Below are 25,986 nucleotides of genomic sequence, written 5' to 3'. Positions count from 1 at the left end.
GTCCCGCTATCAGGGTAACATTTCAACGAATGATTTTACCCGTAAACGTTCAAAATTGAAACAGAAACAAATTTTTCATTGAACAATATGATGGCAACATTGTTATATAAAATAGTCAGTGGGTAAACATTTTTGTTTCAAATGAATAATGCGTATTGTAACAACATGAATGTTGAGTTGCCATAAAGAGCATCGCACTAGTAACATTTAGTATAGCTACTGTGACTGGTTCGACGCACATTGAATTTCAGTCTAATTAAAATCAAATCACTTTCTTACGTGAAGATCAGACAGCGACTGCTTAGAGGTATTTTTCTGGTGACCTATGTTATTAGCATATCACCAATTTTATCAGCCAATTAGATGAAGTCTTATACCTTCGCATTTGAGAGACTACGTTGGCTGAAGAGAATCAGTGTGTGCCGAATGATATGATTCATTTTCAAATTTCTGAAAGCAGCTAATCCAAAGGTCAACAGAACATGACCCCTAAGCGGTCGTTGACAGATCTTCACGAAGGACAGTGGCGATTGATTTTATTCAGACTGGTTAAACTTATACCCAAGATCCTTTAAGTTCCATTTTTTCTTGGTTTTAACGGCAAAGTTAAGACAGCACTGGCTATATCATGCCAAAGAAATGACACTTAGGTGCCAAGGACACGCACAAGCAACGAACACGGGCTGGCTTAGGCAAGTAACAAGTCCGAGCTTTTACCATCAAACTATCACGACTCGCCTTTGGTTCAAAAAATAAATAAATAGATTAGATATAGTGTTCACTTATTGATACCAAAATACTATCACTAGCAATAACATATGTTTGCACGCAAAATATTGCATGGACTCCTCTCAAATTATCTCGTTCAATAGTGTCAACAGGCAAAATACTCTTATAAGCGAAAGAAACCCATTAAAATTGTACAAATCGATTGAGGGTATACATTCAAAGATTTTTTTTTCTTCCATGATATATTGACTTGGTATTTGTTGATTAAACATGCAAAGCTTGCACAATCTTGGTTTTAGCCTTCCTTTATAATTTCAATATATTTGGCTATATTTGTTGAAGGATTAGATTTAATCCCGAAGTTTGTAGACCGGTTCGATGATATCTTTTTGTATTTACAGGAACTGGAGAAAATGAAAATAGAGCCAGTCAGGCTGCCGGTCGCAACAACATACGGTACGTGACTTGGATCCTGATAAAATTTCATGAATACTATATTTATATCAAGCATATCAAAAAGCATTATACTTGAGTGTGATATAATGCTATACAATGATAGGGGAGTAATCACATGGCACGGTACTGCGAGTGATGCATTGTGGGAAGGGATTCATTTTATCAAAGAATATAACAGGTTAAAAATTTATGTTCAGTCCTTACCATTCATTGCTATGTTTGAATATTATCTTACAAAGTACACTAGGATTACTACACTCAGATAAACTTACATTTTAGGTATCTATGAAACACCGCACATATCTTATCATTAAGTTCTTTCATTATTGCTAGTGAATTTTGTAGAAAAATAATTATAATTAAAAAAAAAGAAAGTTGAGCCCGAATTTAATTTTGCCTTAATTTGTCAGCTTATCTTCCACTGGGAGATGTTTCCTTTCTTATATAATCTGTAATTGCCTATCTATTCTTCCGTGCATTTCATTCGTATGTAAGACGGACGTCTACCCTTCGCACACCAAAATAAATTGCATGTCAAGATTGCTTACTCGGTTTAAGATCAAATATACAGCATATCCCGTTTGAGAGGCTCTGTTCCAAGTGGGACATGGGCATGTAAAACATAAAGCAAATATTAATAAATCGTAGTGTACATTATATTCGGCATATGCATGGAGTATGTGAGGTGTGTGCACCTTAACGTTTGATGTTCATCGAGTCTACAAGTGAAAGGATGGATAGATTTTAAACCATAAAGAAACCGATCTGCGAGAATAAGAATGGAAGGGACAAAAATTCAACAAATATTTGGGCATGATGATATCAAGGAAGACGACGGATGTAAGTTAAAAATCAGTATTAATAACAATTTATTGAGAAAAAGATAATATCTTCAAATTTGCTCACACTTTTACAAAGATTTTCTTTGCTCACAATTTTACAAAGATTTCTTTTGAACGCTATGAAAATAAAAAGGTCAGTGGCGGTTACGGTCGTGCCCATAATAAGGTAACAATTGCTGATGCAGTCGAGCTTTTTCTGTATGATGAGGTCGTTTTATTTCATGGTGAGCCTAATATACTGTTGCTCACAGTGCAATCATGCTTTAAAGAACGAGAACAACATAATTTTATTTTTTTTACACTAAAAGATTGTTAATTCCAATACGCTCATGATGTCTGTCTTGAATTTACATGGATTTTGCTGTTTACCTTTTTTGTTTCCAATCTGAGTCATATTCTTTTGTAAATATTCCCAAACATTATTATCTTTTTTTCACTTATGCTGTTTATACTATTACTTGTGTTACCTATATTCAAATTATCAATATCATTTAATTTAATTTACTACTTGTTTGTAATGTCCTTTTTAATTAAATAAGCAAATGTGGTGATCTCATATGCCACCTATATGTGGTCTGGCAGGTGTTTTATAAATAAAGCTGTTTTAATTTTTTGTAATTTTACATTAATTAGATACCTTAAAATTTTACCTTAGGGTTGATTCCACACCCTTTTTCTCCTGTCGTTTTGTTCTTTGTTTTTTTTTTTTAATTTCTTCTTCATAATAAATGTGACCACACTGATGTTATTTTACATTTTGCAGATGATAAACAGGCCATTGGTTTTCTTCAAACTTACTTCATGAAAGTGCTAATAATATTATACGCTGTGAAGATAGGATTTTATATACCTGAGGACACCTTGCATAATAAATTTGCAATAATTTCTCCATTTCGTTTTTCTCTTATGTGGGTGGATGACTTTTCTTTTACGTTTGATCCCCATTACTTATTTGTTTTAAACCACACGATGCTCAGAACAAAGTGGTTTTAGTATGCATGTGCGTTTCAGTCAAATTTTCTTTGTGATATTTCAACTATTGCAATATTTAAGTAATTTCCATAGATTTACGACTTCAGGGTGGAAATGCAAAAATGGACTTCTTTTTAGAATAAAAAATATTCTAAGTTTGAATCTTGTTTAATTGTTCGTGCTAATATTTTTAACATTTTATAATAAGATTAGGATTTTGTTTGTAATAAATGAGTTTCAAATAAATATCTGTACAAGCTACTTTGTAATAGTTGCGACAATGCATTAATGGTGTGCCTTGCTGATTACATGGACCGGTACATACAGTTTACTGGATAAGACCAAACAAAATTGTGTTGAATTGCCCGGTGCGTTGTTACCATTTCATATATAGCGTGACTTGTAGTTATATTAGTATCAATTTATACCAATGTCAATGGATCTTTATTTAATTGTACTCGTACTCGACTAAAGAAGCAGAAATAAAATATTTGAGTTAAGACTATATCAGTCTTAAGCGCATTCTTTGCGAGTAAGCAAATATATTAGTGGCACCGTTGAATCAATATTCACAAGAACCGTGCTTATTTCACACGATGATGATATTATTGCGTGTACAATAGAGGGTCTCAGATGGATTATTATACTCCCGAAGATCGTAGATATGTATGCCACCTTTAAATATTGTACTGGTTCATTGTAAATTGCGTCCAAATGTCCACACAGATTATGTGTCCCTTGTATTCATTCATAGGCAAGTTTTATCATTATTTATGTTGTTGTTGGTGTAGGGTTTAACGCCATTTTTCAGCACACGATAGGCTATACATGGCGGCCAGTATAAATGGTGAAGGAAGAACCCGGGAAAACCCAGGAAAGAACCACCGACCTACTAGAAGCTACTGGCAAGCTTTCTCACATACCCACATTGGCCGAACCCGAGACTCGAACCCACGCAGACAGAGGTTAGATGGCAGTGATCCGTAACGGTGAGCGCTTTAGACCACTCGGCCACTCGGGGCCCCCTTTATCATTATTTAAATCATTATTTATACAATAGCCGATGTGTGTGGGTATAGCAATATTTATATTCCAACATGTTTCTTCGTTGCGTTCCAAGTATTTTACTTGTTAAAGAAAAGTGAAAATAGCCTATTTTTTATGTTACGTGCACTTCTGATGGAGAACAAAAGATTAATGAAATCGCTGAGGTAACGGAATTTATCAAAATTAATATGAATTGCAACCCCCAAAATGCCTCATGTCCCCAGTGAGAACGTGACCATGTACTTTGCGAAATGGTATTAAAAACAAAAATATGTTTTTAATACAAGAAGTTGATCATTATTTCACTATTAAGAAAATGTCTGTTAAATTGACTCTTTGCAAAGTATTGACAAGTGTACTTGTATTGGCTCTGGGATTTCTCAGATTCAGAAAAGGCATACGAAGCATGGATCAGCTGTGAGAGAAACGAAGGTTGTGAAACAAAGTTAGCCTTAGATCTTGCGCAGCAACATGCGTAAATGACATGATATTTTTTATATATAAATAAAGTATGACTTTCTCTTGCCATCGGGTAATTGTTCAAATAATTTCGCTCATATGATATATATATATATATATATATATATATATATATATATATATATATATATATATATATATATATATATATATATATATATATATATATATATATATATATATATATATATATATATATATATATATATATATATTACTATTGTATCGCCAAGGAAAAAAGAGAGAGAGAGAGAGAGGGTATTTTATCTAATTCACTACAATTTGATAATATTTGAACCGCTTGATACTGGTAACTCGAAGATTTAATATGACATGTTGTTTTTGTCTGCTCTGGGATGATACATTAATTCTTCCCTTCTTCAAAATCTTTCTTGCCCGCATTAAACCTAAACTCAAGTCATAACGTATCATGCAAAATCCAGGATCAAGTTACGGAATACTTCATTTGGAACAAAAACTTTGAATATCTACCGGATGATAATGATACTCAAATGAATCGAGGATCCGTAGAAACTTATGTATCCACAACCGTAGATAACATTCATAAAATACATAAGAAAATTAGATTAAAGAACGTTTGTCTTGTTAAACCGACTTTTCCAATTCAAAAGATCTCGCGAGATTTCACGTATTCCGTCACATGTGGCATTGCATTTATTGGCATCATTTGCAGTATTCCAGGAGAGCAAAGGTTAGCTAGGTCATCACGTCTGTGACATATAATGGCCTGATTCCAGCTTGCTTTATTACACTGATTTCTAACATTTTTGCCTTGATTCCAAAACTTCACTGCAAATATATACGTATGTTGAAGAAATAATCTGGCACTAAAAGACATCTATCAAAATCAAAAAGCCATATCAGATAAATGAAGAATTTGTTTGCCGACTGGCATTCGTGAATATGATAATAGTATCGATTTATCTCTGATGCTGTTAGACTGACTTGCAGCATGGAATAAAGATGGCGATGAGCATCAGATCGATTGTTCAGTATAAGCCGTCCTGAATCGGTTACCAGACGTGTGATAATAGAGAGATTTTTTTACAAGTTCTTCCCAGATAAAGGATTGGTAAGTGAGCTATTACATACTTCCTATCTTTTTACCTCTTTACAGATGTTGACGACGATTATGATTATATTATGGCCAAGGCCGTTAAGTCATACAAACTCCACCGGGAAAGAGAACAGGCAGATACAAAAGGACGAGATTTTCGCCCTGGTTCACGAGGAATGAGACGATATCTCCGCCCAAAGACAGCACCCACAAATTCCCGATCCATGAAAATTACAAAGTTAAGACCGGTTTATGTGCCTCAAGTCGACGCCATAAACGAGGTCAAAATGGCGAACGAGATGGAAGAAAGGTAAGGTGGGTGGGGGTGAGGTAGGGTATAGTTGAGACTGACATGTAATGGACGTGTATAATAAATCATGTTTACACATACGTACATTATTTGTGTATATTAATATATTTTTGAGTTAATTAATATATTATTATATGCCTCTCACAACTCTGTTACTAAATTAATCCATTGGAACAAAGATGACTGACAAGTCATGAAGCACACTGTCAGATAAAAATATTTATTTAATAACACTTTTTGTAAATGGAAAACAACAAAGTCAGACATATTACAGATGTAAAGAATATCTATTTGCAATGAGTCAAAGGGGCCTTTTGTAATGGGACAATTTAGGTGTCTTACCCACGTTAGCAATATTGGAAGGTCAAAATTGATTTGAATTTCATTAATGGTTCGTATGATACGTTTCTACGCTGATAATAATATCACAATATCATTTTAGTGTGCCATCAATTTCCAACATTGAAAACGTATATCAATAAATAATTGAAATCACTAGAGCGTAGGTACTTATTAAACTTTTCAAAATACGGCGAATTATTTTACAAAGATTCCCCCAGTGCCTCTAAGATAGCTGACAAAATGAAAGAGATATCATGAAAAGGTCGAATAGATTTTTCCTAGCTTTATGCGATTTACTCAGCCAGATTAAATTTGATAACTTTTGTTTTATAATTGTTGTGTTTTTTTCATACAACCTGATCCTGAAAATATATGGTGTTTTCCTTTTAAACGTTGATTCTCTGATCAAAATCCTAATATGATGGTAGATTTTGCAACGTTTTATGTGACTGACCATTTTGTACAATTTTCTGAAGTGAGGCCCTGGGATTTAGTTGAAAAAAGTTTTGGCCCGAAATTTTAAAAAAAATCTTACTCTGATTTTTCATTCTAAGATAGAACTTATTATGCCCATTACATTAGTTGAACAAAATGACATTATCTTGATGTAAACGAAAAAATAGTCTGGTACGAAAGAAGATTTCAAGCCAAATCGATCCATCCCATCTGAGCCCTCAAATAAATGGTCGGTCACCAAACCGGACAGTGCCAAAACTAACCTAACATATTGGCACTGGACGATTAAGCTGGAAAATAAACACAGAAGAGAATTATTTTTACCCAGTTTCACAAAGGTGCCGAATATTTATTCAATGTTGCCATGAAGTAATAAATGTACCAAAGAACGTCTACATTCAAGGGCGCCAGCAGATATTTTTTCTCCGCGGGAGGAGGGGGAAACGTGTAGTGGTCAGCTATTACGTTTTACCGATGTAAGTCGAAACATTTAAAGAGGCAAACTTTGGGGTTGGGGGAAGTCCCCGTTTGCCCCTATGCGCGGACGTCCATGTGTACATTGTACACGAGAGAGTTAGTGACTGAGTTTGTCAATGAAGTATGAATTAATCACTTATCCCATGTCGATTTCTTAAAACTTGCTTATTATATTGGAGTGATCAATAATGATGGACGTGTGTCCAAAACGTAATGTCACAGTACTTTGAGATTGGCATAGACCGTCTCCAATGCACACTATACAACTTATTTGTATGGACGTACATTGACGTTTTAGTCACCAGGTTAAACAAAAATCAATACAGTATATTGCTCATATTCATTCCCCAGTCTAATCGCGCTGGAAAACGTAGTTTTAGCGCATTTCGTTTATTACACTACGAGATTCCATATTCGAGCCCGTTCTCGCACAGTTTAAAAGTTGGCGTTGATTTATTCACTATCTTCGTTTTTTTCCCTCTTATACTCCTGGACTTTTAACGTTATCAGCTGAGAATTTTAGAGTATAAATTAAGCACACATTCTTTCTTTCTCCTTTCTTTCTTTCATTCTTTCTTTCTTTCATTCTTTCTTTCTTTCTCATTCACTCTCTGTCTCCTTTTTATCTGAAACCATGATTGCATCATTTAAAATAGGTTATGTCTTCTGGTCTTCCAACACAATGGAAACACATGTACTTATTCACAGATAAACAAAGAAGGCACAGTAGTAAAATTTGCAATCAATCCTTGTCCTAAATGTTATTTTTTTTTTTTATCTTTGACTCAAACAGTGACTGTGTCTGATTATGGCACACTCATCGTATGAAGATGCCGTTTTTGCATCTTAGCATGTTTGGCTAAAAAGATACATGCTATACACGAGACCCACAAACGATGGCTACACAGTTTACGTGTGGTCTTGGACGGCAACGTACGCAGTGTTTATTTTGATAATTTCTTGTATTATCTCATACTACGAACATCGCAGTTTACGAAAGGGATGTTTGATTTAATTTCATTTTATACTAGGCTTTTAATGTACTGTTTTCGTTCGTATAGAACAATATGTCATTATGCACGCGTTTGTTCTGTTCGTGCAGTCATGTATGAACTATATAAGAATCATGGTCTATGTCATTTTGGTGCATCATTTCATGTAAAAATTTGGTTTTGCTAATGACTGGCGGGTGACATATTCGGTGGCTTTTTTTTTCAAACGTGATTATACTTTTCATAACAAACGACGAATGTCAATACAAGTTTTGTTGATTTTTTCCTATTTCTTTACCTGCGGGTGAGGATGCTGGCTCAGATGTTTTCAGAGCTGCGTTTAGGTCAGAATGGCTGTGTATATGCTTATCAGAGTTCATATATAGAGACCATGAGTGGTGAATGGTATTCAAAAGATAGTTTGCTTTTGAAGGGTTTAACGCCATTTTTTCGCACACGAAGGATATACACGGCAGCCAGAATATTTGGTGGAGGAATTACCCGGGAAGACACAAGGAAGAAGCACAAATACACGTGACGCTACTGGCAGGCTTTCTCACATACTCATGTTGGTCGACCTTAAGACTCGAACCCACTTGGACAAAGGTGAGATATAAGCAATCTGTAAAGGCGACCGCTTTAGATGATTCCGCCACCCGGGGCGCCATATCCAGAGGAAGTAGGATGCATGAGCGGATACAGAAATATCGGGTGGTATCATGGAGTGGAGGAAGGAGGAAAAACAGGTAAAGGATGTGTCTGTGGGACACCCTTCACTCCGCACCATCCCCTGGCTGGTAGGCTGAGATTTACAGGAGTCTTCCTAAGGATGGACTCATAAAGAAGATGCCTTTGTCTTTATTAGCGACGAGGACACAGTCGAGGAGCTTAGGCACCTTTTTGTTCGAGACAGAGAAGGTGCAAAGGATTTTCCTCGGACTAGGGCAGATAACTAATACCTAGACACAGAGAGTTGTAAATTAGAAATTAAGTCATTTGAAAAGCACTGGGCGACATAAAATGTCATAAATGCTAGATTTACAAATAACAAAAGGGTAATACGTTCAAATTTTTGTTGTTGTCAGGTCCATTTAGAAGAGCACATATATGAAAGATACGGCAAAGATTTGAGATTAAATAAGAAAAGTGAATCTGTTGCGATGTTCCACAGAAAACATTCTTGACATTCAGTTTGGTGATATGCATAATAACGCAAACGAATTTAGAGTTGGAAAAACTCCATTCCAGCCTGCAATGCACCCTCTATTACCTTCAGGTACAAAATGTATCCCCCACCCCAACACGATTAATGTGGTGACCAAATACAAAACTCTGCAACTATTGTCAATTCTATACTTACCAGAAACTTATTACCTGTGCCTGCAGTACCAATATAGCTGTTCAGATGGATATTAGTCATTATAAATCGCGGTTAGTAGAGGGTTGATTAGAACTTAAACTTAAATTTCCAACGGAGGTATAAAAAATTGACAAGTGATCCGGACAGTCCGGACAGTAGTAGCCAATGGGCAGATAGATTCACGTGTAATGTTTTCCATATTTCTTTACATTTTCATTTGTGTCTAGCCAGTCTTACTGGAACGCTGATCCGTTGTGTCGTAATTTCTCATAAATGTACTAATAACACAGAAACGAATGCATTGATGAACATAGTAGTCATGATACACACACTTCCCCACCCCTATAGACCACTAATTCATGTCCCATAGAACATAATGTTATTTTTAGTAGGAAATAAAAATAATTGCTGCATTAGATTGGCATACAAACCACCCATAGTTCCATTCATTGGAGTTGATAATTTCTTCCGCCTTTAAAGACAGGTTTTCCGCGGCATTTTATGAACCTCGTGATGTTACTCAGGAAGGAGGGCGCCGTGGTCTGCAACTAATGCTATTTTGTCAGTATGAATTAAATTACAGGATATGAAAATAAAAGCAAATAATTTGTTGTTAGCTATTGTACAAAAATATAAGTTCATGAAGTTAATAATGAGCATAACAAAAACAATTAACTCCTTTTACTAGCCAATGGGTGTATCACAACATAGTTAGTAGTCTGGTGTTTTTATTCACCGCTCCATTAGACTTGTTCTCCGACTGTTAAATAGTCAGTGGTACGTTGCATATTTACATACCGTGAGTGAAAGCAGGACTCTTGTGTTGACCCACGAGATCTACATTGATGTCAGCGGTTTCAGCTGGAATACATGGGAAAGATTATACGCATGTAAAATGAATAAGAATGCAGTTGACAAGTCTCTTGTCAAAATTAATACTGAACCAGATTTCATAAGAATTGTAACAAGACGACCGAGTTCTATATCTTCTTGAATAAATGTGATTAATTCTTCAGATCTGTGGAAATTCTCGACAAAATAATTGTGGCCTACAACAATTTATTGTGAACGATTTAAGCAACAGAACCGTAGCATTAATACCAAGAATAATCATCGGAGTAAGGAAACGTAAAGTCTTCCGTTTCCATGTTGTTTTGTTGAGTTCTATCCAGTATTTAGATATCAAGTTTAATTTTAATATTCTTACAAGTTTGGTACACTCATTTGATGGGAGTTAAGATTGACGAAATTTCATGGTGTTATATCCCATAATCTGAAAGCCGGAAAACCAGAAATAAAACTAAGAATATTATATATGACTTCAATCAGGAAACATAAAATCGACTAACACATTGTTTATAAAGCTTACTAGCATTTATTGGTAAATTTAAAAAATTCTTGGGGCAATATTACTTTCTTACTTCAAGTAGTCCTATTGATGTATCACCTTTACAGTGGCGTACCATGGGTAAATGGTGCCCGGGGCGAAGCAACTAACCCATCCGTCCCACCCCCGTTAGTACGCTACTGCTCTTCGGGAAGGGCGCTTCAAGTAAACTATCACCTTGAAACTGAATGCCGAACTTATCTTGACGTAAATTATTCAGTATTCACATATTTTATCCATGATCGTCTTCTCAATGCTTTGCTTTCATTATTCAAAAGAAAACGACCGGACTGTTTCAACAAAAGTCTTACACGTTGTTTTGCTTTATCGCAAGTATCTGCCATGTATATAAGTACATATCAGTGGCTTCACTTCACAGGTACCAAGGTTAAGAATATTTGACAATGTCTTATACTTGGTTAACTTCACAATTACCTAACAGATTTCTCAAACATCGTGAAAGCAAGTGCTTGCTTCCATTCATGATACGTGGTAGCAAATTTGCATTACCCCGCACGGAAGAAATGTTAAAACTTTAATTAAAACATATACTAAATTTGCATTCTTCAAAAATATTTAATCCAGTGTCCTCTTTTGTGAGCAGAAATTATCTTAAATAAGAATTGTTCTGTCAAAATTGCTGTAACAGTCGTAACAGTCACCTCTTTGCGCGCGCGCGTGTGTGTGTGAGAGAGAGAGAGAGAGAGCAGTGTCGGATTACCAAATAGGCAGAGTAGGCACCGGCATAGGGGCCCCGTGACAACGGATTAAAATAATATTGATAAAACGTATTAACGTATTAGGAGATAATTTGCGGGGGGGGGGGGGCAAGAATTCGACCGCCTAAGGGCCTCCACAGGGTTTAATCAGGCACTGAGAGAGAGAGAGAGAGAGAGAGTCGGTGACCTAGCAGATTGGCGTCTCGTGTTTACTTCCTGGTTCTTGCCAACACGTGCATTTGGGGCTCGAGTACTAACAAACATATTGGCTTGTTATCTGACAGGTAAGATATATCGGAGGTATATTTAAAAAATGGGAGCTTTATTATAAACAACCTTATCATTGCCACTTATTAGTATAAGTTAACAGCTGAAAAGATTATAGGTTATACCTGAACCAAAGTAGCCAAGGTCTTTCCGAAACTTGATACAGAAGACCCTTTATATCGTCTTTGACAACTTGTCGTATTTCACTTTTAAGGACACAGGTTAACGAATTATACAATAATAAGAGCTGTATTTGTGAATTTAAGTGCCTTTATATATAAGAATCTACCCTTGTTTGTGCACGCACATTATTTATATTTATTACTGCCAAATCACAACATAAACGTGCAAATATAAGGCTACTAAAACTCAATGAATATTCCGACCATATCGATTGCTTATATTGGCCTGTTTTTCATTTGGTAATTACTTAATAATAAACAGGACATTTTACAGAAATGTGATACTCAGTTTAAGTAGGTGAAGATGTTTACAAGAAACTTGAAAATTCCTTTTCCAAAATCAAACATCCCAAGGACATACCCCCCTCCCCGTGTGTTTCCTGTTGCATTAGTTTTAAAATTAGAGTAGGTACGTGTGTTCGGGTCGGCAACGAAAAACAGAAATGGTTGGTCGACTAGAAATATATTTTGAAGTGTCTAGAAGTGCTTTTGGAAAATATTTGGTTATCGGCATACTTAATCTACAGTCTTCGTTCTGTGCAAAAGTCAAACACTTCATAGTTCACTCCGACATGAAATTTGATCAGGGAGTAGTCGATAAGCTTAAGATATTGTAAATTGCATTACTTGAGATTTGTACATAGTAAGCTCAATAGACAGATCAATCGTATGATCAAACAATCAATAAATCAAACACTACGATCTTCATTGTTAATGATCAAACTGTTTCATAACTCGCTGTTCCTTTACGTTTTTTTCTTTATTTATTCATTTATACATTCCTGTACAAAAAGACACTAAGTCCAATACTAAACCTTGGTGACCTTTATCTGCTGATAAAATTGTATATATTATTGATTGGTTGAGCCTGACCACACACAGCTTGTATCCACAAATGATTGGTTGAACCTGACCAGACACATTCTCTATCCACAGACGACTGGTTGAGTCTGACCAGACACAGCCTCTATTCACAAACTAATCACCGTTCGCTTAATTGGTCTTTGCTATGGTTGCTCCTCAATAGTATACTGTTTAATGACAATGACAATAGCAAGATCGACCTGGCATATTATACACTGATCTATAAAAAAAATATGTGCTTTAGCCTTGCCTCTTTTTAGGTGCAGTTGCTCCATTGTCTAATGGACGAGCTAGTAAAACTTTTGCAAAGCATGCCTTTTACGGCGTCTTAATTAAAAAAATAATAAAAACCGGAACATAAACCATGGCAACAGCAACAACAAAAAATGAGGTGGAAAAACGAAACAACTGCAGTGGGATGGGGTGGGGAAACACATGGACTAACGGTCCGAGTTTCGGATCGCAAGCAAGTGGTTGCGAACTAGATGTTCTCTAAAGACTGAAGGACATATTTGCTCGAAACATCAGTATGAGCTTTAGCTGGGTCTGGATCTTGAAGAGACTGGACTTTAGCCTGGACGAGCACGTAATGATGTACCATCAAGTACTTCATGTTCAATAAACGGGAAAGCTCGACCTTTATGGCTGTTTAACAACCTTGTGGGGAAAATTGGAAGTTTATTTTGAATTCACTAATTGTCGGATACTATAGGTTTTGGGCATCACCAGTGATTTAAGGTAAGAATGAGTAATTGTGAAAATTAAATAGCATTAAAATAAAAAGGTTCGACACAACAAGAGAACCTGGATGAGGGTCAGCTTCCTTTATAGAACATATAGAACATTCAAACTTGTGAACAGGATCAGTAATTTCCAAGAGAAAAACCAGTGTCCTAAACTCAGATACAAGTAAATATGTTTAATTCCATTAATAATAATCTGAATATTTAATCCATAATCATAGGGAAATATTAGCTATGTTGCTTGTAAAATAAATGTCACCTGTAAGGCAGGCCCTCAATTTAGTTTCTGGCCAAGGTCAATCACACAGTATACATAACATATGATCATGGAGAAAAGCCAACACGCAAAACAAATTATGTGGCGATGTGGCAAATGTACCTACCCGCACCAAGTATGATTTCCCTTGGTTGGTTTAATGTGAAAACACATAACAAGGTTCGTCGCTCTGATATTTTATTTCTTCTACATGATCATGTAAAGGGACTCACATACTAGGACGCGTTAACCATTGTAGATGTTGCAAGTAGATACAAGGAAGCGGATACGTTGACATCAAAAAAGATTCAGCAAGTGTTGCGGATGCATTTATATGTATTTATGCACTCGGACCATTAACATTGCCACGATTATAGCAAGTCGATCAAGGTAAAGAATTTCTTGGATCTGTAACTGCGTCGTTAACAAAACAACGTCTGTAGGTTCGTGTCGGACATGTTAATATACATACTGACCATGCGCATGTTGAACGATTTAACCGGACATCAGTACGCGCAAGAATTATTGATGAGATCTCGGGCCTGAACTGCTCGATCTCACGATTGGGTAAAACGGCTTCCATTAGTTATACAAGCACTAAATAATTAAATCACTCACACAGTTGCATTAGGTGAAAAAATGTCTCCGCTCAAGAAAATAATTATTTCACAACTTCCACTGTTAGAATTACTCGGAAACAAATTTGTTCGATATTTATATGCATTAAAAGAATTAGAAGGAGTGCAAAGTCGCGCTACAGTCCCGATAAGGGCCCTAGATGTATTTACAATTTCAGACCGAATCGATATTTCCATGACAGCCAAGACCCTATCACTTGACGCCTGTGAATCAACGATCAGCAAAAACACGAGATGAATGCAAGACGTTCCAGCGAATACGGAACTACCACCAAATTTATTTTAATACGTTGACGTATCAATGCATCACAAGGGGATTTTCGGTCACTCGGTTGCCCAGTCGCATGGTGTCATTACGTGGTGATTCCATCAGAGAATAGTCATCGTTTTGTGTTCATCAGTCCCAAATTCCCCTTGATGCAACATGATACACCCTTTCGATGGTGGGTGGGGTGGGGTTGTTTTTTTTGTTGTTGCTTCTTTTTTTACTGAAACATATTTGCTTAGGGTGTAAATTCACGTCACTCGCGAAGACTTCCCCCATACATCTCATGCCGAAGATCGTTTTTAACAATTACATGTGCGACACCTTATGCAATCTTTTTGTTTTCGGAAGCGTGCGGTCCTACCACGATCGAATACATTTTTGGACGAAACCCCACATACTCTTCGAGTAGCGTTCCCATGTATTCTTCTTTAAATTTTCATACGACTTTCTTGTTGGTGATACTAAACGATGGGCGTTCTTTCGGATGCTCACTGTTGATAATTTGTTTTACTAAACTTGGTTCAGCCATATCTGCGTACACATCAGCGGTGGTAATATGCATCAACAATGAATTCGTATCGGTGTAAAACATTGTTACAGTGTCGTCTTACTGCGGTTTGACTGCTAATAACTGCTAAAGAGTGTGTACTTTGGACTATTTCAGGCTGATTTTCCGAGCACATGGGAGCCGCCATTTTGGTTAGCTGTGTGCTTAGATCATATGCAGTTTCCACATGTACAATAAGTAAAATGAGTGTAGCTTAGAGGTATGCCAACATCCTCTCCACTGTACATGATGCAGATACAAACAACTTGGAGAATGGCTGTATGCGCGAATAGATAAATTTATCTGTCTTGGACATATAAACAGAGAAATGGATGTAATTTTGATTGTCAGACAACAAAAAAAAAAGGTTGAAAATGGAAAGATGATAAAACTTAAACACACGCACGAAATATAAGTGAGCAAAATAAGAAAGCAACTTCTATAAATTATGAAGCATTAAATTATGCCGTCAAGCAATCGAAATCTGGTTATCATTTGTTTATCTCCAGGTATTGGCATGCCATGCTCATTATTTGGCACCCATCAATCCCTAGGATTTTATGTATTTGTAGCTAAAAGTAGCTTTCTTAGAGATTGGATTTTAATCTCAACAAACGTGCTTAATTGATGATCTAGAATCAGGAGGAGATGAAACGAAGTTCAATATATTCATTAATCATTTTTTGGGCCTTCTTTTTTGAGGACTTATTAATGGCGAGTTGGGCTTTAGCTCAATTAAATCAAAGTGAGACTATATGAACGTTGTTTACGCATATCTAAATGTACTTATATATTACTAAAATGTAAATGGGTTTAAAATTCATACTTTTCAAGTTGATAGTATTGAACAATTGATACATGATTTCATAATTAGATTTTTACACGGAAGTTTAGTGGTTCTTTATGGAGACATGTGTTTTTTTGTTCTATAACGCGTAATATTTACATATACAATCCATACAGTTCATATTATGAGTGGTTTTTGTTTCGAGGCTGACTTATTTTTGAGGGACAAACATTCTCAGGAATCGGACGGATTGTTAGAAAAAAGCAATTTGACGTTTGTGGTCGGCTTAATTTGAACAGAAAAATCTTTCTGTCTAAACACATATTATATAATAAAATGGCATTATATTTACATATAACCAGCCTCAAGAAACAAATCTTGTGTTGAACATTAGAATTGACATAACAATATTTAGCACAAAATACCCATCGCTACATTATTGGGATTCTTTTTACTTTTCTTTCTCATGCACTCGGTAACATTATCACAAAAATGTCATTCGGAAACTTACATTCCTTTTTTTTTATTTGTCATTTCTCCAGTAACTTGGCTGGTGGCAGGGCACCACTGATGAAATTGCGACAATCTCTCTCCATTGTTCCACGTTCTCCGATGCTCTTTGGGACTTTGCTAAGTCCTGAAATGGTTTTCTCTTTCTTCTCACTATGCCCTGTAAGATTGTTCTTGACAGGTCAGATACGCACAAGACGTGACCATACTATCCTAGTTTGCATTTCTTTACAGTGGTGAGGAGATCTTCATATGGTCACATTTGCACCTTGGATTCTAATGTACAGCTCCTTATAAGAGACGTGGTCAGTATATGAGATTTTCAGGATCCTTCGACAACATCTCATCTCTGAAGAGTGGATTCTTCTGTATAGTTCTGCAGTCAAAGTCCATGTAAAACATACTTACAGGAATATGGACATGACGAGGCAGCGCATTAATTTGATCTTGGTCTCAAGGGTAATGTTGTTGTCCTTAAAAATAGACTTCAGCCTAGCCATTGCAGATGTTGTCTGCGCAACCTTGGAAAGAACCCCAGGTTTTGAACCTTCATCAAAGGTTATAATAAGTAGATACTTGGAAGCTTGTCACTGTGCTCAGATTCTGTCCATTCACTCTTATTTACCTTTGGACGACATTCGGGTTGTTTGTCATTAGCTTGGTCTTTTCAGTGCTGATCTCCATCCCGTACCTTAGTGATGCTTAGATGAGACTGTTCACTAATGTTTCCAGTTTCGTCTCCTGCAAAAACCATCGCTATTATCAGCGAAGCGTAGGTTGGTGATTGTTCTACATCCAGCACTGACACTGCCTTAGTGGATATCCAAGACATCGGAGATGATCATTTCCATGTAAATGTTGAAGAGAGTGGGTTAGAGAAAACACCCCTGTCTGACACCGGCTGTGGTTCTGAATAATCTTCCTATGTTGCCATCGACGAGAACTAATCTAGTCGCCTTTTCATGCAGGTTTTCTATGGTGCTAATTAGTGCTGCGTTTATGTTATACATCCGCATGGTGGCCCACAAGGCTGCATGTCATACCTTGTCGAAAGCCTACTTGAAATGATAGAGGTCTTTTTGCTGCTGCATATACTTTTCATGGAGGATTCTAAGATTAAAGATATGTTCTATAGTGCTATGTCCCGCTCTGTAACCTGTCTGTTCTTCAGCAATGATACGCTCTGTTTGGGGTTTCATAATGTCGAGGATGGTTTTAAGTATAACCTTGCCTTAGTGATTGATGAGGTTGATTGTTTGGTAGTTCTGGCATAGCTGCAGATTCCTTTTCTTAGGAAGAGTGATGGTCATTGATTAGGTTCATGAGGTGGCCATTCTCCTGTTTGCCCGATTTTGTAGCAAATTTTTGTTGTGGTCAGTGGGTAATTTAGTACCACTTGGTCTCCAGAAGTATCCTGGTTGTAAAGCTCTCAACAGTTTTCCGCCATCTCTTAAGACTCTTTTGATCATCTGTGAGATTCGGACCAGCCTTGTCAAGGGTCTTGGTAGATCTCCCCTGTTTAACTGTTCTTGGGTCTTTCACAAACCGGTATTACCTTTTTACTGTTATTCTGTTACAGACTTTTCTCGAATTCCTTTAATTGGTCCTCTATCCAGCTTTCCTTAGCTTTCTTTAAGCTCTTCATGATCCTGTTGTTAATCCCCTTGTATATGTCTGCTCCTTCATTGTCGTTTCGCATCCTCATCGGTTTTCTCCTCACATTACAGAGGTCGAGGATATTTGCTGTAATCTAGGGTTTCTTCATCCTACGATGCTTGCCAATGATCTTGCTGGCTGTGCCTATTACTGCTGTGTTGAAAGTGGTGTCTAAGTTTATGTCTTCAGCACCCACAGCTGTGAGTGGTATTTGCCACCACCCCCACCCCCAATGAGCTTCAAATGTTTGTACCACGCTTGGATCATTAGGTTTTCAGGTTCAAACCATATCCTTACTTGTCGTGGCTTCTTGGTCTTCTTGAGACGAAGTTTGACAGTCATCGTCAACAAGTCATTTTCACTTCCTATGTCAGCTTCTGGGAATCTACGTGTTCTGACAATGTTAACTCTAGACTGAAAGCGCTTCCTCACAAAGATGTAGTTAATATGGCTGTGACGTGTTCTGTCTGGACTGTACCAAGTCCATCTACTATATAGTTTGTAGTGGCCAAGGGTGTTCCTTAGAACTAGATTATTGTAGGTGGCGAAGTCCAGGAGCTTGAATTCTCTATCATTGGTCTGTTCGTTACAGTATAGACCACAGACTTATCGCCAGTCTTCTTGTACACGTTCTCCTATCTTGACATTCCAGTCTCTCTGAATAGCTAGAATATCCTTTATGGGTGTCTGGTTAATGTGAGTTTAAAGCTGGTCGTAGAACTCACCCACTTTCTCGTCATAATGATTAGTTGTTGGGACATAAACCTATATGATGGTGATGCTGAATGGGGATGCCTTCAAGCGGATCGAAATCATCCAGTTAGCTAATGACAATATTCCATGACTGCCAAAATGTCATTACTTACATGGACGGCATGTACCCAAACTTTTCATATCTAATTTTTAAAAAAAATGAAATTCATCGATGGAGGGAAACGATGTTTAATCATTCTGATTATATAATGAAGAAGATAGGACGCGTTACTTATATTAAGTATTTACATACTTCCTTATATTGAGTATTTACAAGTGTCGTTTACTTCTGCATTGGCCGACTGGTCCATCTAGCAATCTGGCCGCGGGCTTTTATATAATATAATAAGGGAAATCCTCCGTGATAGTTAGCTGCATATTACAAGGCATGTCCAAAATTTTGATGAAGCTGCGGTATCCCAGTGGTTAGCATACCGAACTCATGACGAAAATGGTGCGGATTCGAATCCTACCATCAAACCAGCAAGTCATATACACTGGTGTTTCCTTGGGCATATCACATTACTCCAAATTGCCATGGCACTAAATAACCTATTTGTTTTTGCTGTGCCGTAAAGCACCAAATCAAAACCAGACCAAACTATGGCCAAGTCCGACACTGTATCTGTGCCCTCTACAGCTTTTTCCATTCGCCTTGGCGGCGTTGTAGCGTCATTATGTTACTCATCACAGTTCTCACTGCAGATCTGCCGAGACTTCACTCCTTTTCCATGTACCTTGAAATGTATGAAGTCTGATGCGTTGAACTCTTTCTTGTAACCTATATCAGCCTGTATCTTTTTTTTTTATTCATTAAAATATTATGTCTGGGTATTTTTATGATTTGGCAATTGATAAAAGGTTTTACAAATAGCGTGAACGAAGAAAAAATTACGATATGCCTACAAGCAAAATGATTCAACTGTGAATATGTATACGTTTCTTGAAATTTTCATTTACATACATGTATGTAAGCTGCATGATACATGTTTCAATATTTGACCTTAAAGGTCACAGTAAAGTTTTACAGCTGCTAACCACTATAACGGACAAAATTTTAAATGTTTATCTCACAAGTGATTTTCAAAACAGATGTCCAGAAAATAAATAAGTCAGACAGGTTGCCAAACAGTATTTTTACCTCCTCATGTTGGTGCAGATACTGGGTGGTGTTCCACTCACACACCAACATGGTTGTACTATATAATATTCATGAATATCACATATATTTAACCCATTATTTATAATGATAGACTATAATTCTTTACAGTGGGCACGAAAAGCAACTGTAGACTATGTATGGATTTTTTTCGATACAAACAAAATCGTGGTTTCTCAAAAATTAAAATGTCAGATACAAAGTTAAATCGACATGAAGCATCTCTTACTGAAGGATAAAATGGCTGTATAGATATTGAATTTGTTTGAGTCTTTATCTCAGTAGCGGTAACGAGTTTCAAGATGGCAGTTGCGGCAGCCATATTTGATATCGGAGGGGAACCTTTTTTATTTAGGACCAGCTAGATTTGTTAAAATGTCATTTTGTGATTATAGAGAAAAATCTGAAATAACACCAACTTGTTTCAGAAACATGCGAGTTGATCAGAAAGAGGTTACACACACACACACGCACACGCACACGCACGCACACACATAGAGTAAAGCGTTAAAAGGAGATCATTGAGTAATTAGATTTTGGAACATCTTATAAATTGTCTGCTTTTAACGTGGCATATACCATTTAATAGTAATTTACACAGAAGCCTTATTTTTAGAACTAGAAAATTTTCAACTCTCTTACATTTCAGACCACCTCGTAGAGTCCTGCAAGTTACACGTGTAAACCTAAAAATGAACGAAGAGTCCCATAAGACCAAAAGCTTTATGAAAAGGAATCAACCTTCTTTTTCTTGGTATAGCAATAGTTATCCAGCTACTAGCCAGCTCCAACAATTCGCCCGTCCGCCATCGCAGAATCAAATGTCAACTAGTTGTATACTTGATGGGGCCTCTTCTTCTGTTGCAAGCACGGTAGCTGCTCGGAATACCATCAAATCGGAAAGGCCACTAACGGCAAAGAGCAAATCAGACGAAGGTACCGCATCGTACAACTACGAAGGCGGGCTCTTCTTTGAACCAAAGAAACACTCGGATTTCTTTGTTATTCACCCGGACTGGGTATCCGAGGCCATGTCTATTCAGAAGTTAACCTTATCCAGTAGGAATGTCACAAAGACAATGACATGGCCGGGAAGGCGGTGCAAAAGTGCACCACCTCCTAAATTAAGAAATCCAATCACATGGGATCAGAGAGTATGACGTTAACCGGACACGTCTTAGATTCTTATAAGAAACTCTTTATGGACATGTGCTGATTGCTGTCTCATCACGATGTAATGCTTGGATTTATAGTCCTAGATGTCTTTGGCAAGAATGTTTTAGAAAGGCAGGTGACAAAAGCAGATATAAAGAATGAAATACATTGATCCTCCAGACCTAAATATGAACTTTGGCATAAATAATAGCTTTGCAATGTTATACAGCATTTATAACGGTTAAGCTGGTTCTGGTGAAGAAGAGTGTGCTTTAAGAAGTCCTTTTATATTTTGCAAATATTACGCGAATTTTAATCTGAGCATTATCTTGGTAAATTCTTACAAGATTTTTTTTTTAAATCTGTAAAATAATATATATCGCTGATGTTACGTTTATTTTATGGCAGTATATTTAACTGAAAAGAAAGGGTAATTATGTTTGTATGGATGTGTCATTGCTTGTCGCAGTTGTGTTCTTGAAGCAAACTATTTTAGCTCACCAATAGGAAGTAGGGGAGAGCTATTGAAATACCCCTGAATTCGGCATTGGTACGTGTATAGGCATATACAAATGTACAGCAATAGTGAATCTCAACCAGTCGTTCTCCCTACGTCTTACGCAACGGTTTGGAGCAGATTTCATAGCACCTACCACTTGATGAGGGGATTAAGGAGAATGACTTTTCCATACATGTATATTAGTTGTGCATTCTCGGATAAGCATTTGTGATTAACTCGGGTTTACCATGTGTAAGTACTTATGTATCTGGAATCATACAAATTGTGGAGGGTACAAGTACTAAACCCTCATCACAAAAACAGGTCACTGTGAAGCATAGTTCAATTTTTTTTTCACAATCTCTATGTAAGACTCATTAAACTAGATACTTTTTGGCATCTGTTTTAATACCATAACATAACAATAAAAAGGTCACTGTGGCCTTCATTTTATTGGCTTAGGTTAAATGTTTGCATATAGCTCATGACAAAATATTTTTTTCACTCTGTGTGTGTGTGTGTGTGTGTGTATATATATATATATATATATATATATATATATATATATATATATATATATATATATATCGCTGTACCTAGATTCATGAAAACCTTTAAAGAGTGCAACAACCTCATAGCAAAAGTAGGCCACCATGGCCCGTATTTTATGCTTGACTTTGTTTTGATTTTTAACGAGTTCTGTTCAAGCTAGGATCATCAAACTAGTTCATCGTATACATGTCTGTTAGTATCACACCTTACAATACAATGCACTGTGACTTACATTTGATAGTTACTGGCTTATGCTAAAATTTTGCACTTAGCTCATGACCAAATAGGTTTTATAAACCATATATACATACTATTATACCTAAAATCATGACTCTTTAGTGAGAGGATGCATCATAATGAGTACCACACCCTCATCAAAAAAATAGGTTACTGTAACCCACACTTCATCCTTTACTGACTTGACTTCAATATCAATATCACTATTTGTACTACTTCTTTTCAACAAAAGGTTTATTGTGACCTAAATTTCACATTTCACTGGATTAAGTCAACATTTTGCTATATGGTCATGAGTACGTAGGTTTTTATTTAACCAAGCTGTACAAATACAGTTATCCCTAGGCCAGAATTATGAACATGGTGAGGAGACATATCGTGTTGAGCATTACATCCTCATCACAGTTAGATCACATTTACCCGTATTTCATGTTTTCGCGGACTTTGTTAAAATTCTGTTTTAACTGTTCATGTTTGAATCATTAAACAAGACGACTGTATATATCTCTCTTTGTATCACACCCGTGCAAGAAAGGTCACTGTGACCAATATTTTAAATTTTACTTGCTATGGCAAAGTTCTTTTTAAAAAATTTCTTCATGACTACATACATGCACTGCTCCTGTCAAGAATCATGGATACATATCTTGAGTACCACTCCTTTGTTTCAGTGGTAAGCCATTATGGTCAATGTCTTATGCTTCATTGCCTTAAGTTAAATGTTGTGTCATAATTTTCATTTCGAAGTTAAACTGTGTAATAATTTTAATTTCTAAAATTGTGTAATAATTTTTATTTCTAAGTTTAATTGTGTCAAAACTTTCATTTCTACGTTAAATTTTGTAATGATTTTCATTTCTAAATTAAACTGTCAAAATTTTAATTTTTGTTAAATTTTGCGTCATAATTTGTATTACCCAGGCACTGTTCATGCTAGACTCCTGAACTGACAATGATATGCTTCTCTGTTAGTACCAAATCCATGTAAGAAAAATTCATCATGTCCTATATTTAATCTTTTACTAGCTTTGGTTAAGTTTTGCATTTAGCACACGACAACACTAGTTTGTCATGTTATATGTCTTCTTTCCTACCTCGAGCCATGAAACTTGGTAACGGCATGCACCTTTACAAATACTACACCATTATTGCAAAAGGAGGTCTCTGTGACAAATATTTTATGCTTAACTTTGTTGCAGTTTTGTGTCTGAAGTTCGTTTATTGGGTGCTGTTTATCTTTGAATCGTTAAATTTAAACATTGAATGCATTTCCTGAAGTATTACATCTGTACAACCAAAGAATGTAACTATGACCTACATTATTTATGGGGGAAATCATTATAATGGTGTATGGAGAACATTTTGGTAATATTTTGCGTAGGTCTGCAGATAACTGCATAATATTTGGTATAGATATATCCGTATGTAGTATGTCAAAATAGAGTTTCCTTTGGTTATGCCTAACATTTTCTCTTTTTTTTATCACAGAATTTCTGAAAATTAATTTAGCACAATCTTGGGAATGAAAGTAAACATATTTGCAACATATACTTACCGTATATACTTGCTTATAAGTCGAGACCAACTGCAAACAACATATACCCTTATCTACCACTGTATAAGACAACAGTAGATCAGGGTCTGTGTTGTTTTTTCTACTTATTAGTCCACATGAATTGTATGGAACCAGTGCTGCTGGTGCGTTATATGACAACAGATTTAGGTCTGTACAGTTTGCAGTTGGACTCTACTCGTAAGCGAGTATAACGGCTATGTTAGAAACAAATATAACACTCTGAAGTGATTTTATTCCCTGATAAAGTCAAAGACTTACAAAGATAAAGCCAGGGTGGATCGCCTCATTTAATGTGCCAGCACTTTTTCTGATTGGTTTCATGCTAGTAATGATATACATGTAAAATTATGGATTGGGAACCATTGTTTGTACCTGTAAACAAATATGAGCAATTTTGAGTTCAATTGATACATCAGTTTGCTTTGAAGTTGTAAGACACAATACAAAGTAGGTAATTTAGTACTGAGGCAACATAAGTCAAGTGCCTTGCCCAAGATGCATCAGTAATTGAAAACTGCGTATGCGACAAGCGGCTGTTTGTTGTATGCAGATGTAGTTTATGTGCTTAGAACAGGTGTATAATTTTCTGTTAATAAAATGAATATCTCGATTCATGTTTCGATTTTTAACAATCATATATCTGTCTACTTACTTAAAGACCTAATGAAGTTTTAAATGTCACCACATACATTATGTATTAATGGGGCCGCTGATGGCAAAATAAGGCACTCGCCTTTACAGATCATCCACATCTCACCTGTGTCCACCTGGGTTCATGTCATTGCTCGGATAAAGTGGGATCGTGAAAAAGCTTGCTAGTAGATTCCCGTGAGTCCGAGGTTCTTTCTGGGGTGGCCTAGTGGTTAGAGTGTCCACCACGGATGTGGGAGGTCGCGGGTTCGAACCCCGTGTCGTAAAATAGACGAATAAAAATGGTATTAACAGCTGCCTCGCTTGGCGCTCAGCATTAAGAGGTTAATTTTAGGACTGGTCGGCCTGGTGTCAGGATAATGTGACTGGTTGGGACATGGTGCTACATGATGCCCCAGTGCTTGACAGCACTATAAACTGCCGCACTGTAGCCATCAGCGATATGACTGAAACATTGTTAAAGCTACGTTAAAAATGCAAATCGCACACACACACACACACACACACACACACACACACACGTTTGCTTTATTTTTTTATGGCACCGAGTCAGTTCCTTTCGAATCGTAAGAAATTTTAATCATGAATCCACACGCTGTGTCCACTTATTACTGAATTTATGTGACTGGGTTTACATGCTGTTCACCAGAGTTGTTTTCTTATGTCTTATTTATTAACTATTGGTTTACACATATTTCGTTGACACCTTGTGATACAATGGGATTAGAGATTTGCATATATGTTGTAGAATTCTATACTTTTCTCCAAAGCAGTAAATATAAGCTAAAAGCTGTTCATGGCGCTGGGAGTACTTTTCTCATCAACTCGGTTATGTTAAGGACTTTACTTGGGACAGAATATTAGAAATCCATGGTGCTTTCATTTTTACCGTTGGAACAAAAAAGGGATGTCAACAAGCTGAACACGGTAAAGATCAGTTGCAATGAGCCTATATCCTGTTTTAATCTCTCATGGATAATACCTAAGGCTCGATAACTAAAACTATGCATTTTACTAGATACGATATTTGGACATCAAC

At 36.5% G+C, this 25,986-nt stretch overlaps 1 protein-coding gene across 4 annotated transcripts in view; it reads left to right on the top strand.

Annotated features, from left to right (window-relative positions):
• LOC149800934 (uncharacterized) overlaps positions 1 to 24,906 on the top strand; it is a 44,809-nt gene extending 19,903 nt beyond the window's left edge. For 2 of the 4 annotated variants that reach the window (XM_089954998.1, XM_089954999.1), the window contains 3 exons: positions 1,131 to 1,185; positions 5,665 to 5,914; positions 20,927 to 24,906. In XM_089954998.1, coding sequence (XP_089811124.1) covers positions 1,131 to 1,185; positions 5,665 to 5,914; positions 20,927 to 21,437 — 816 coding nt within the window. In that variant the 3' untranslated portion in view covers positions 21,438 to 24,906. Of the gene's footprint in view, positions 1 to 1,130; positions 1,186 to 1,821; positions 2,026 to 5,664; positions 5,915 to 20,926 lie in introns of those variants that run through there. The other 2 variants (XM_089955001.1, XM_089955000.1) reach the window with 2 other exon arrangements.
• Positions 24,907 to 25,986: the final 1,080 nt, after the last annotated feature.

This window comes from Sinohyriopsis cumingii, chromosome 4 (genome assembly GCF_028554795.1).
Source record: "Sinohyriopsis cumingii isolate HCF-2022 chromosome 4, ASM2855479v2, whole genome shotgun sequence".
Taxonomy (NCBI): domain Eukaryota; kingdom Metazoa; phylum Mollusca; class Bivalvia; order Unionida; family Unionidae; genus Sinohyriopsis; species Sinohyriopsis cumingii.
The sequence above is the reverse complement of the archived record's forward strand: the minus strand, read 5'-3'. Positions and strand labels throughout refer to the sequence as shown.